At 35.0% G+C, this 15,570-nt stretch overlaps 1 protein-coding gene across 4 annotated transcripts in view; it reads right to left on the reverse strand.

Moving 5' to 3' along the window:
• Nucleotides 1–15,570, reverse strand: part of myocd (myocardin) — a 159,845-nt gene that overhangs the window by 19,103 nt on the left and 125,172 nt on the right. For 2 of the 4 annotated variants that reach the window (XM_088926585.1, XM_088926582.1), the window contains exon 3: nt 4,247–4,312. In XM_088926585.1, coding sequence (XP_088782711.1) covers nt 4,247–4,312 — 66 coding nt within the window. Of the gene's footprint in view, nt 1–4,246; nt 4,313–13,905; nt 14,240–15,570 lie in introns of those variants that run through there. The other 2 variants (XM_088926584.1, XM_088926583.1) reach the window with 2 other exon arrangements.

Below are 15,570 nucleotides of genomic sequence, written 5' to 3' on the forward strand. Positions count from 1 at the left end.
GTCAGTAAATCCCCATTTTCATTCGTTTTTTTTTGGTTCTTTATTAACTTAAAATTTATGACTGTTTTCAGAGACCCTCTCGAGGTAGGCAATTAAAAAGGCCCTTTCTGTTGGCCTCAGACTGTTTCCATTGTGGAGACAGTAACCTTTCTTAAAGGATATTGAAATCACCTGCTCACTACATAGTCATTCTATACTGTTAAATAAACCTCTGGGATGCCACAGTGAGATCACACATTATTTTTATCGCAGCTGCTGATTCCTGTCATTGCAACTTCAGTGGTTCTCTGACTGAAACTCATATACACAAGAGCCTGAAATTGAGCAGGGTGAATCCTAAGAGCCAACAAGCACTCATTAAGAGTTGTGTTGTTGGAAAAAAATGTAGATGCATGTTCGTGGTCTCTTCCAAAAGATTTTAAGGATTTTCTTTTTCCGTGGAACACTGTTAAATTGTTTCCTTTGATAATGATGGAAGATTGTCTTAGATAATCAGTGCTGTTCTTCCTTCTAGAGTTTTGCTCTGCTTAAACATTGAATAACTGTGGAAAAAAACTTTGGCTCTTCTTCATGTGTGCAAATTGTACACTGAAAGAGCTACTTCATCTACTGTCATATGTGATGCAAAAGTTTTGAAATATCTAATTCTTTGTGGTGAGGAACAATACCAGGTTGCATATACAGTATACAGCACACAAAGTAGTAGTTTTTCATCTCCTTGTTTATCCTGTTTTGGTATGTGTCTATTCATGGTTGGCTCTGAAATGTCTTTTGCACTAGGGTTAGTTGAGACTGAGAGGAAAGGGCTACACATAAAGCAGAAAAAGCTCAATGGTTGTATTCAGTAGATGTGTCCTTCAGTGGAGTCAAGAGACAAGAGGTTACAGTGTATAAAGATGTCTGCTTCTTTTCAAATTTACGCACAGCACTCAAATAACCGTTTTTTTCTGGCTTCTGTCCTGTCAACAGTAAATCTTAACAGCTGAAACAAAGATTATTTGGTTTACCTGATGAATCGCTTTAGTTCATTTACTTAAAGTAAGCTGATTGTGAGATGCAGAGCCAGCAGATATTTTTTTTCAGGGTATATTTATGACTAATTGTAACTGAATTTTAGTAAATACCTACTCAGACAAAAGTACTGATTTCATCTTGAAATTTTTAATGAAACTTATACTGTAGGTGTTGAATTTTGTTAAAAACATTAACAGAGATCCCCATGACCTACAGTAGTGGTACTAATCTGTTTTGATATTAAAATGTCTTGATGTTTTTATGAAAAGATGTAGGATTATTTAGAAGACATTGAGTATCATATAGAAAATGATCTAACATTTTCACTTTAGTCTTACAAATCATTTTTGTGATTTTTTGGGTAATATTTATTAAATCTATTTATTGCTGTTTTATTTTACTTTAAAATGCCAAAGTGAAACATGTGAAGGACATGATTCAGTGTTTAGATCTCTAGGGATGCAGTTTTTACATACATCTTAGAAGACATTTTTACATGTCTTCTAAGATGGTGTGCGAAGAGTTAAGATCATTTTGCGTGATGTTTTATGCCAGAATGGCTTTCTAAAAAGAAAATGTTTATCGTGCATGTAAGAATGAGCTACAGTTGCCCTGTTGAGTTCTACTTAAAATAGAGACTTGATTTATATCTAAACTGAAGAAGATTGTGCCTGAGTGCTTGTAAAAACCCACCATGAGAGGGGAGTGAGCCACACACACGTCCGGCTGCTTGCCTGGCTGACCTGTGAGGCACTGCTCTCCAGCACATCCCAACCCAGGGCCAAACAAGACTATGAGGCACAAGAGCTGAAGAGCCTAATAAACACCAGATGTTTCCAATGGAAACATACATATGGACTAAACAGCTAAAAATCTGGGCCATGACTCAGTGCAAAGAAACCTATAAGTGTTAAATATTAAAATTTCTAGGTATCTCAAGTATAACATTTTAAATCTGTTAGTTTTTGAGCACAAATACTTCTGCAGAACAACTGCATGAATGACACTATAATTACAGTTTTTGTTTAACCAGTAATGCCACTCATAATACAGAGTATGCTACTTAAACCATGCTTACATAACTTGTCAGTATAAGAATTCAATTGAAAGCATCTTTACATATTATGTTAATGGATTGAGTGAATTTTGCTAATGTTTACTAATGCTGTCCTGTTTCTTGGTACATTTTGAACAGCATAATTTTAAGGCTTGATCAAATATTATTATAGTGATTTTCGCAAGGCACTGTAATATTCGTTCTAAATATTTTACATATTCCAGTGCTGAAATTAAGACATGCTCATGAAGTGTTGAATTCCTTACACAGTATAAAGGCTACATCAGACTGCACACCCTAGAAAAACATTCACAAAACTTGCCATCTGTTTCACTAACCTCTTATACACAATCAGCAGATAATGTAGCAATCCAGAATTCTTTTAAAAGAACTTGAGTCTGGCAGATCAGACTTTTTCTGAAGACTTTATCTGAAATAGACTCCTAGAAATTGATAGGACATGCCTCTGGAATCCTTTCTCCTGCACACGTTTGAGCAGTTATCTTAATGTCCCTTGCGCGTGCCATTTTGCTAAAACTGCTATTGTGCCAAAGATATCACTTCTGCTTTCCTTGTTACAACTCTAGAATATATGTTGAAATCATATGAGAATTTCTCTAACAGATTTTTCTGCATAAATGATTCTTCCAAATGAGTAAAATGATTCACTCTTTATTATTGGTAAATACTTGTGATTTGTTTTAACGATCTTAACAATTGTAGTTTTTGTTTAAATTATCATTAGAGCTACAAAAATACACATGACATTTCAGAAAATATATATTTTTTATTCATGTGTTATGTTTTAAGTGTAAAACATAAAATTCCAGTAAATATATTATCAAAAGAGAATTGAGGTGGATCAAGTGTTAGCAACATCAGTAACATTTAAAATTTGGAACAGACTTTAGATTGGATAGTGTTAATTAAAGATGGTACCTGCATTTTCAATGCAGGGCCTAAATCAAGAAGACAAAGTCCTAATTCATTGGGGAATCAACAGGTGTTATTCACGTAAATCTATCCTGCAGCAGAGCTAAGTATTACAGGGCTAGATATCTTCTTCAGCACAAGAGCATTCCATGGAGGTCAGCTCTTGGCCTTTCTGTTATTTGTTTGCTGCCAATGGAGTATAAGATGTTTACTGCTTATGCTGATTCAAAGCTCAGCCCTGAAGATCAAGTTTAAAATAATGCCGAGGCTCTAGTTTCTCATTTTCATTAGGTAACCACATTGGAACGTGAAAGGCAATCCAGTGTTTTCACAGAATTTAAAAAGCAGTTAAGATCCTCAAGCAGTCTTGGAGCCTGTACCTAGGTACCTGGCTATGTCTATGTTATTCCAATGATTGGGTGATAATCTTAACTGGTAAAATATTAATACTTAATAGCTGACTGAACACACCATAACTTTATCCCATTAATTATAACAGTAAAATGTGCCACTCAAAATATATGTGGAACCTTCGTCTACGATTTCCTAAATAGTTCAGGTGGGTAGCTGCGTCAGCATGCTAAATTTCCTAAATATACTCTTTCATTTGGTTGTGTTGTATATAATTCCAGAATTATTGAAAAATAAAACAAACATTCTGAATTCTTACATATGCTTGTGTGTGTGTGTGTGTGTGTGTGTGTGTGTACTGTATGTGGGAAGCTTATAATTTATCAAGATAGTTTTTCAAAAAACAGTGAAAAAAATACATTTTTGCAGAACAGATGCTAAAGCAATATGAATTTATGGATTATGGAGGACTTTTAACTTTCTGAGAGAATTTTCTGAAGTGATTAATATAGTTTTATTTCTTAAATGCCTACAGACAGAAAAACTCAGATTCCCACCATACAGTAAATTACAGCTTTTATACATAGAGTCTAAAATTATAAACCTTACCAGTGTACCACTTACCACTTAGAATTTTGTAATGAACTTGTCCTGTAGAATAGCATTTTAAGAGTGTTTTTCATGAACATCTCTTCACAAAGCTATAATTTCAATTATGTAAACACACTCCAGTCTATGTATATGCTAAATGTGCACACTAATTAATTTAGATACAGTGTTATCTTTAAAAATGAAATATACAGTAACCTCTTGAGTATAAGATATGTGTGTCATTGACCTGCTTTAAATCAAGTTCTATCAAGCAGTAAACAGTAACAAAAGGAAACTTACGAGGCATGATACCTTGATCTGCAAGCTGCTCACGTGTTCTCCTTTGCTGTAGCCTTAATTGAAGAACTGGAAAGTAAAAGGTAAAGTTATGAATGCAATTTGCTGTAGCAAGGTTGTCATCATTTTCTGTGAAAAGAATACCAAAACCATTATCTGAAATAAGGTCAAAATACAAGGCAGCATATAGAGTTTCAAGAACAAACACATTCTTTCATTTCGACTACCATACATGGAGTAAACGATTCTATACTCTCTTACGTGTTGCTGCATAAAGGCTATTTTATAGTTAATGTCTCTTAAAAATATGTTTCATAATGAAAAGCAGTAAACCAAACCCAACCACTCAAAAAACACATCAGCAAAACAGTAACAAGACATGTTTTTATTTAAAAAAGAAAATTTAGCCCTGCAGCTAAATTGCTTTCTTTAAGACCTTTAATTAGTAGGTGTTATACGTGCTTGTAAAACTACAATCACTTGTAAATTATGAAAAAGAGAATCAGCACCTGTTTCCATATGCAGAGATAAAAAGGCAATGTTGTTATCGAATATAGCAAATAACTTCCATTTTTTGCTCATAATGAAATCCAAGGCGTGCCCGAAGACTGATGAATTGCAATAAGGAAAGCTGATCAAATTGGAAAGTAAAGAATAACTTTGATGTGACTGGCATTTGACAGCATCATGTAAATAGCTCTGGTGATATATAACTAAATTCTTCAGTCCTTCAGACCAATCTTGATAACCTCAAGATAAACTCTCTGACCCATTCCTGAAGCATGTTTAGTGTCCTGTAAGAAGGTGTTCCATTTCGTTTGATTAACATCCCATGTTAGAGAAGAGGGGACAAAGACTTACTGGTCCTGAAGCAGGCTTTGGAAAAAGTCAAGAACAGTGTTACGCAAGATAAATCTTACTAAAGAGCAAAGGTTAAGCAATATCCTAGATGTGTGGACTCCGTTTGAAAGATGCTTTATCTTTTCAAAACACTGTGTTGTGCTCAGGGATTTACAAGAAAGATTCCTTGACTTCTTAGGCTTCAAGAAAGAATCTGTTGAGTTGCTGTCATATAAAAACATACAAAGAAAAAAAAATGCAGGCTTACAAATATTTCTTGAAAACAGGATGTACAGCTATCATAAACACAGCTCCTGGCTTTTAAACAAACCTCCCTGCAGTGTGTGGTCTTATGGGGCGTGGGGGACAATAAAAATGAATATTTGCCAGTCAATCACCCAGCTATACAACTAAGTGGATTCCTAGACATGTGATGTACAATCTCTTTGCTCAGTTATTAAACTCTGTTGAAAAGTTGTTTGCCAATTATTTCATCATGTTGATAATATGTAGTCTCCTAGTGTTTTAATGGACTGTGAAGTCACTGATTACAGTTTTCTTTTGCATACTGCTAGTTAATAGCTAGATTGATTTAGATTGCCCTGGTTCATCTTGCTCTGTGCTGGAAGCTAAAAGACAGGCATTTAATAACTTTTCCTCGTTAACAGTTTTAAATTTATGCATAAATCACATACTGCATTTCCTGCACCATTTGTTGGAATTCTGATTGTTTCAATGTCCAGATAAACTTGAATAATGTTACATGGCAAACCGAATAGTTATGAAGTCAGACAATAGAAAGTATCACCACTTCAAACAAAGATTGAAGATTGAAATTAGCAGTTTAGCAATGTTACAATTGATGGATGAATGGTTTCAAAGTTCAATTTCACATAAGAACGTTCCTGTAGAATGCAGACTGTTCCAACTCTGGGATGGAAGCTTCTTGAAGCACCAGGAGAGTTCTGACTTGCTGTGCTGTCTAGGCTTGAGTATGGTGCGTATTGGAGAAGAGTCATAATTTTCAAATTGTTTTGGGGTCATGTTGGCAATCTTCTGGAAATGCCATTGCAGACAATATCAAAATTTCACAAAAGCTTGTCTGCAGGATGTAACAATTTTGACTATCAGAACAGAATTAATAATTTAATGCACCATCATTCTATTGAACTTGTAGCACCAGTGAGTCAAATGATAAAGTAAATTTAATTTGTTGAAAATACTGATCCCTTACAAAACAGGATCAGTTCAGATAGAAACCTGATTAACTTTGCCTTTTTAATCTTTCAAATTGATGAGTCAATTGAGAACAAATTCTCATTTATAATGATGACCTGTAGTACCAGCTTTTTACAGCAGAGCATTTGCTGCAGCACTCTAAATGAATTTCCTTGCTCAAGGAGACAACTACAATGTGCTATCCAGAAAGTGAACCCACGGCTCTCCACTTCACAGTGCAGAGCCCTAACCACTACTCTCCACTAAATTCCTAAATAAAAAAAAAATGCATTCTCATTATGTTGAGTAGAGGAACTAATTTTTCTTAAATGCTGTTTGTGTTAGTCTTATTCCCACTAAATTTTAGAATATTTTAATTAGTTCTAACAATAATACAAAGTAATACATAATACTGTATACAGTATATGATATAGAAAGAAACACAAAGTGGCTGCCACTGTCACTCTGCACGATTTTCTAGCAATTTAATTAGAAATCGCTCTTGCCTTTCATCATGTTTATTACTGTTATTTTTGTTATTGTTTGAGTCAAAATAAAATAGGTATCTAGGTGGTTCCAAATCTTTTAAATGCAGTTCCACAATCAAATGTTTTGATAGAAAAAAAATGTTTGGAAAATTTAAATCTGTTGTTCTTCAAATAAAAAAGTAATTTTATATACTTGTGCAATACAATGGTTTGTGGTACCTCTGTCAGCAACTGTAATACACTTTGCCTACCATCATGCATGAAACGATTCAACCTTGACTAATTACTGCAAATAATATTGCACATATTTTTATTTATTTAGTTTCTGCTGCAATATCTTCATACTCAGGCTTGAATTGTTGACCCTTGCCAGTTATACACATCACCCAGCCGATGTGGGAAATGTAATAATTGCTAATATTTGATAACAATCTTGTGATATAAAAGATTGTTGCACAGGGAGTGATGAGTGGCTCCCTAGCCACTGTCAGTCATGCAATAAACCTGTCTGAATGTATTGTAACCGCAGATGTGATACCACGAAACATGCACACCAAAGTGTCTGTAAACACTGTGACATTCTTCAGTATCTCAATTGACACAGTGTCCTTTCTAGCCTGAGGTGTTATAACATTTTGGTTCAGTCATGATTAGTTCATATTTTCCCAGGTTTTTTGTACCCATAGTCACAAGTACAGTAAAACATAACCATCATCATCACCATCACATCCACATTTGTATGTCTGCAAAATATTTACTATAATCAGTATGATGTATTACAGGTACTGTACCATTTTACTGAGTTCATGGAAGCTGTAATAGGTTTGATGGGTACAGTATGTCAGTATGAGTATTACTCTTTCCCGCAATGGTGTTTCTTGGCTAATGATGACTGGTTTTTGGCATTAGCAGTGTGGCATTAGGTAGATGTTCAGAACATGCAATTACAGGAGAACGTAATATGTTCTAAATTGCAGTTTCATATAATTTGATTTTTGTTTCTCACTAAGTTTTCCCTAATAAAGACTCAAGATGGAAGAGATCTTATTTTGGAAAGAAACAATATTTGGGAAGGACATCTGTTGTTGCTTAGAGTCTGCTGAACGAATGACCTAAAACCTTTCTCCTTCTGGAACCAAGTGTCGATAATGTGGCAAAAACACAGGGCACATAAACACACACATGGATACACTAGGAGAAGTAAGGAATCAATTAATCAGTAATATAATCAAATAAACTTGTTCCAGGAATAGCTTAATTGTCTTAAAAATACGCTGCAACTCTTAGTCTTGAGGGATATAGACTCCTCCTAAACCCCACATTGTAAAAATACTTAGGAAAGCTCTAAAGATTTTTTTACTAAGAAATCAAATATTCATATTAAGAAGGCTTTGTAAGCCATTAGTCCTTGAGGCTACTTCCTTCAAATAATAGAGCCTTGTGGCTCTCATATACATTTTTTTTAAATATGAAGGTTTACTAATACATGGAATTTTAGTAATACTTATAATAATAAACAGGGTATATCAACTTTAACTATCTTTAAGTTAATGCTTTGTTTAAATGTTCAAAATTAAATAATTTTATATTAGTATTAATTAATATGGACAATAGCCTAACAAAGCCAAATAATTGCTTCCTCTTTTGCTGGATGCAGAAAAATGCAAATGAAACACAACAGCTTGAATGCTGCTGTAAACTCACTCATCTTTCCATATCCATATATCTTTCTTATATAAAAAGACACTGATTAATAACTCGGTTTAGAACACATAATGGAACCATTATATTTCACTTATAGACTTGTTTTTAGCTTGTATATAAAAACAAGTATATCATCATCAATGTGCACCTTGGAACAATGGTGGGACCGATGGGACTATGCAGAAAATATGTAAAATATTGTAAAACAAATATATTGGTTATACACTCATTCATTCTGAAAAAGCCATTTGTTTTTAATGCCTTGACTCGTACAGTAGCTACAAACCAAGCTCAGCACGGGAGAATGAGGAAGTGAAGGCAGGCTCCTCCACCCTTCCCACCTTTGAGCCACTTGTCTTTTAACACACCACAGGCAACATTGCCCCTTATTGAAGGTTCCATGCGCATTCATCACCAACAGCATCACATGCATGCACTTGCAGACGCCTGGGAGGCTGCAGAGGTTGTTGTATCACTGAAAACTGAGAGAGCCCACCTTACCCTAAGTAACATTTAGCACATTTCTGACACTGCTTAGGAAATCTCAGTCACAGTTCGCTAGTGAGTGACCTGACACAGAATCATACCTGTGACAACAGAGCTCAACATGTGCTTGACTGAGCACCTTTACTGGTTGAGCTGCTCAGGAGGTTCCACAAGCATGTTCTAATGAATAATGATTATAGACACTGTGATATTAGCGCCCCCTGGTGTGTAGTGTCTTTAGGAATGTATTACCATTGGTCCATTTTAAGAGAGGCAGTTTAAAGTTTTCAAAATCCAGTTGATAAACAAGCCATTAAACTTTATAATTATCACATTAATTTCACATTGGCACATACACTGTACGTAGAATGTTTTACACTGAATTTAATGCAGTTTAGTAAAGTGTAAATGAATGGTGGCTTATCTGAAGATATACTACAGTATAGATCAGCTTAGTGTTTGTTTTAGATCAGTATAGTGTAATACAGATCAATGTTTGTTTTTTGTTTAGTAATGTTTTGTAAACTAATGGAGATAAGAACATTACAATGGAGAAGAAGCTATGTGGCCAATCTAGCCCCTGAACTGAATCAAACGAGTGAACTAAACATTGCCATGTCTCCTGTACAGTTCTCCTCCCTAGCAAGTTGTTTTGGACATAGCAGGTTGGTGATGAGTATTTCATCATGCACTATTAGGGCACAACTATACTGTGCACTACTAAACAGCAGTACTGTATGTAAACTGAAGCCTGAAGTGTTGTATTAGCATTGCTGTATTTAAAAATAACTTGGAGACGAAGGCATTACAGTATTCATTTTATTAATTAAAATCTTTGTCTTTTATGAGAATGGACATATCTGCATTTAATGGTTCTATAATAGTAGTCATCTACTAGATAATATGCTTTTTTGCCTTGGTTGACTCAAAGGTGAAAATACTTGCAACTTTTGTATCTCAAAACCAAACTGAACTGGTAGTTGTGCTGGTCTGGGTCTGTGTTGGTGTAATCACAGGTTTCATGTCCCTCTGGATTGAATATCTCTCACAGCAATAAGAACCAGATGATTTACACTAATGCTTTATAAATAGCAACACCAGTTGTCTAGAGAACATATACTTGCCAAAAGGCTTTTATACAACACTGGCAGTTAGAAATGAACATAGCAACATGCTATGCAATAGGAAAATAAGAAATATCCTTGTATCCTTGTATCCTTGTTCAAGACATACTTTATAACAATCAATGTCTTCTTTGTAACAAAATCAAACATTATGATAGCATACATTAAAAATCAGTAGTTCATGTTCCTATCGACCATTAGCAAAATACTATAGGACCACAAGACTGAAAATAAAATACTGTAGGACCACAAGACTGAAAATAAAACAATACATTACTGGCCTTTGGCCTTGCCCTTTGATGTACCTCTGTCATCCATGTAACTGTTGATGCTTCATTTCCCCTGACCAAAGCAACTGTTGCTTAAGGAGGCTGTGTACTGCCATTACCTCTGTGAGATACTGTAAAGTCAGCAATGCAGGTGGAGCGTGAGCAGAAGAAAATTAATAAAAATGCAGAGCAATGCACAGTACTTGCAGGAAATCCCTTCCTTGCCAATAACTGGATGTTGTTATTAAATATTGATTGAGTAATAGGTACTCTGCAGACAGAAATTTTGCAGTTAGTACGTGGAGGAGACTAAATGTATTGTAAGAGCGATTCTGACATGGGATACTTTTAGTTGTGTTTCCTTCTAGGCGCATGATTTCTAAAAGATCCATTGTTTAAATACCTGTTTTTTATGGTTATACATTGAAAATAGAATATTTTGCCTGATACCTTATCTTGTTAAGATCTGTAATAATATAGTAAACAGAGGATAGTGAATAAAATAGTAATTACTTTTTTTGTTTTAATTATTAAGCTTGCCAGCCCAAAACCTTTGAACCTCCTACACTACTATGATGTACTCTGATTGTACTACATCACCAGCTTCAAAGATCACAAAACTTTCAGGGTATTACTCAGAGACTTCATGTAAGAAGTTTGTTTGTTTTCATTGATGTAATGCCTCTGTTCTCACCTTTACTGCTACAGTTCTGCTACTATGGCAACCTCTTTCATGTAGATAATGGCCTTGTAGATTTCAGTGAAGGGTAACTTGTATTCGACTAAACTATGCCACATTTAATTAGTGCTCCTTTTGTCCTATCACCTACATGAGAACTGTGCCCTTAAGGGCTGAGACAAAGCACTGGGTCTACAAAGTGGTGCTGTCTCCCGTTCCATTTATCAGCTAAACAGCCTATTACCTTGGGAGTTTCTGACAATCTGACTCTGTCTTTAGAATGTATTTAATGAAACTGAAAAATTCCAAGCACTGTGTATTAAGACTTTAATGTCTCCACAATTTTACTATCTGTGGGGATTAAATGAAAACCTTCAAAGTGGGAGGAAAGAAAGTTTATGCATCTTCTTTCATCCACTAGTTTTAGAGAAACCTCTGGCATACTGTACTGTGATACTCATGTTTGTTTGTTTGATTTTAGGTTATTCAAAGGGATTTCTCAAATTTGGCACTCTACCCAATGCATGACATCAGTGGCAGATGTAAAGAGTCATGGGAAACTGACAGTTCACCACCAATCACCTGCCCATTGCTTTTGTAAACATGTCATAATTTTCACTGCCCGACATCTTCACTGAATAATGAGTTATTGTCCTTCTATAAAAACAAAACACTGGAGTAAGCTGCAAAGACAACACCTACCTCTTTAAAATAAGTTCATATTTAGTTTATCATTTCCCATGGAGAAAAAAGCTATTTTTGATTGTTATGCAGCATACAATAAGGACAAGTATTGTCAGGGGGATTAGCAATGGTGGTGGCCAGTCAAGAGAGTGCATTGAATTAATACCCGGGGCCTTTGCATCTGACATTCTTGGTCAAAATCCAGCACAGTCCACACGTGAGAGGAGTATAGTGCTCTTTATTATTCTTCAAAGTACACCAGCCCAAATTGGGAGAATGAGTGTTTAATATTCTATGTAACTTAACAAAATATTCACAGTACATGAAGCAATGGGAATGGACTGATTGGCTGTTCAGCCATTAATAAAAAGCTCAGAGTTCAGAGACCTGGGCAAGGTAATTTAGGACAGATCACAATCTTTCTTGCACTGGCAGAGGGCTTCTTGTATGTAATCCAGAAGCTTTCTTGAAAAGACTTTCTAAAGAATTTCTCAAGTGCTACAGAGATATATACATATACAATCAATTAGCATTACATAACAAGAAGAGAGTAATTGGCAAAACGTGTATGTGGTACCATACATACATCTGCAGTGTATTACTAGTTAAAATGTGTTTTAAGTAAAACAGAGGATTTAAACATTGCTTACCATGCCACATTTCTGACTGTGCACTCTTGCCAGTTTTGCTTCCTCTGAGGAAAGGATAATTTCCCATTGTTAGTTGTTCTAAATGAACTAAAGGAAAAGCTCAATTTCATTTTAAACTGTTTGTTAGCAATTACCATGTTGGAAAGTCTAAAAATTATCCAGCAGTTTGCAGGACACACAAAATTAATATTGGTCTTGCAAGTACATGTTTGCTCTATTTGGCTGCATATGCAAGCATTTTCTTTCACCCTCTAAGGTTTCGTTGACTAATGACACTTTTAAAGCTATGACCTTAAACCTTAATGGTGTTAATAGAATAGTTTTATATGCAGCTACATTATAATTTATTGGAAGTAAGAAATATTTATTTTGTTGTCATCGAAATCGCTTAGACTGAGTTGTTTAATATAGGTATAAATGGCTATCAGGTTTTATTTTCAGAAAGAAAAACAGTGTGCACAGAGGTTGTGTAATTGCGCACTTCCTTAACTGTATTCTCTCCCTGACTGTCCTGTTTATTCTTCTAATAGGGTTTAACTTTTTAACATAACATTGATCAATCAGACAAAAAGGTTCCACTATAAATAGTGTGGAATTCAGTTACATTTCAACCAGAAAGGTGGCAGTATTGACCAAGTCGTCATTTAAAAAAATTGTATGAGTTGTATTAATTTGAGAAACTGTATGAAATGAATGGAGTTTAAAGGAGTTTGAAAAGAGTTTATGCTGTTTTGACCAATAGGTATGAGTTGATTCAGATCTAGACTTTAAAGCCAGAGCCATACACTGCAGATAACCCCTAACCTCTGTGTAAAGTCAAGCAGGCAAATGGTTGACAGTTTCCAAATATTATATAAGTTGCATTCAGGAAATAACAATCACAATATACAGAAAATTACTGAAAAAATATAAGTAAAAAAAAAACATTTCCTGAAATATTTCACTTTTAAGACGGCATTGGAATTATTATACATACTTATTATATTAATAAGTGCTCAGTTTTAAAATTATTTTTTTGTAAGTTACAATACCCATGAAAACACACACCTTTTCTTTTAGTGGGTGTAAAAAGACTTTTTAAATAACAATAGAATTTGGAAATGAGTAGATCCCTGTAATCCCTGTGTAGTAAATTCTAATTTTCACAACTGACAAAAATTTTGAATTTTAGAATCAATTCTGTTAAGAACAAATTCTACATATTCCAAGATGCGCTTACTGAATAAAAAAGTATTATGATATGTAATCAGGATATACAAATAATACACTTTGTATATTATACATCCAAATTATTTTCATTTTGAGAATTGTGGTGTCTATAATAATTTCTTTGGCTAAACTCCTTACTAGTCAGCTCCACAGGACCTCAATCAGTAAACATGGATGATTTAAAAATGTACCAACTACATGGAATTAACATAAGAAAATAAATTACAAAAAATAGAACACATTTTAAAGAATTACATGAAATACTATCACTATTAAAGAGATATTATCAATCCAACTTAAATATTGCTTACCTGATCTGAACTTGCTGCGAATCAGCAAAGAGTGTTCTGAACCAAGAAGAGTCATGATGTTCTTTTTTTTCAAATCCAAACGTCAAGAAAAAAAACAAACCTCACACTTCAAACCAATAGCTGACTCCAAGGAGAGATAGAACAGAACTAGCAAAAGGTACTTCATTAAAAAAGGAAAAAAAAATCAGCATGTGTCTTTAAATGTCTACACACTACTCGTTCCCTTGAGGTCCGTGCTTAGATTCAGTGAGCCAGCAAAAGTTGTGAAAGGTTTTGGTCCCATCTAGCACTGATCCTCCACAAGAGAGCAGATGATATTCCTGTGCTGGGAGGGTCTAAAAGAGTAAAGAAGTGCAGAGCCCTCCTACAGCTGAAAGTTTACTATCAGCGTAGTCCGTGCTGGAGGCTCCCCTGTCAAAACGTCTGCTCAGGACAGTCACGAAAGAGATGTGGGCTTTGCTATCCAATCCCAGTCACTACAATCTGCATATCAGCCACTCCTAGGGCATGGCTGCTGATGGAAGGGCTCTGGAGTGAAAGTAAACAGAAGTCAGTAAGTCTCACTCCCTTAACTCTTTCACATCTAACGAAAAGGAACTCTTTATCTTCCCCAGAAAGGTTCTGACCTGGTTGAGTGGTGGATTTGATCAGCCGGGAACAGATAAACTAAGTCACTGTTCCTGATCATCTAAACAGAACTGATTGAATGGTGTCAATTGCATTTTTTTTTACTAAATTGTACAGCAGTTATTTTCCTTATTTATGACTTCTTTGGATGTATTTAAACTTAAACAGGGGAGCAAAATATTCATTCAAATTCTGTTGACTTAATAGGCTTGCTATGGTTCTAATATCCAGAGTTGTAATAAAGTTAACAGATGCCTTCATTTAGTTTTCAGGAATGAATGTCAGTAAAATTCTGGTATTAAACAAGCAAAATTCCACCTCCCACGTACACATGCACGTGCATCTGTATTTTACGCATATTATGTCATATTCGCTGGATGTCTGTGAAGACATTACAATCACGTCATGCCAACTGTCTCTTGGATCGTGTAACATTTACCCCTGATAATCTCTCCAAATGTGACACATTTGTATGGAATTACATTTACAGCTTTTGTCCAAAGTTCTTTAGTAACTTGTGATCTTTCTTCACCTCTTGAGGAGTATTAAAATTACTGTTGATGTGTTTTAAAACATTGCATTGTTTTTTTTTTTTGGTTCTGCTACTGCTAGTCAACACTGGCTTTGTCTGCTTTTTAGGAGGGTTTGAATGAAGTTTGCAGTTCTAAAACAATACTGGTGTACGTTCTAAACCTAATGGCTGTTCTATTTTATATTTCCACAAGTTGTAACAAGTTATACATATATCACTGAACTTGACTGTTTGACTGCAGTTGTTTGACTGATTTGACTGATTTTTCTTTTTTAAATCCTCTGCTCACTGATGAAGTGGTTTTGTCTAACAGCTGGGAATGCGCCAACCAAGTGGTCACGATGTGTATAATGTCACCATTCCTTCTTGGCTGTCAGAGCCAAGACCCTCACTGATGACAGAACACAAAGACCAACCATTTCACCAAGTCTAAATGAAATCACCTCTCTAATCAACTTAATTTATGAAGCTGTCAGATACCCGATTCTCCCATCTTAGCTTTATGT

The sequence above is a fragment of the Atractosteus spatula genome, chromosome 11 (genome assembly GCF_055471065.1).
Source record: "Atractosteus spatula isolate fAtrSpa1 chromosome 11, fAtrSpa1.hap1, whole genome shotgun sequence".
In the NCBI taxonomy this organism is placed as follows: Eukaryota; Metazoa; Chordata; class Actinopteri; order Semionotiformes; family Lepisosteidae; genus Atractosteus; species Atractosteus spatula.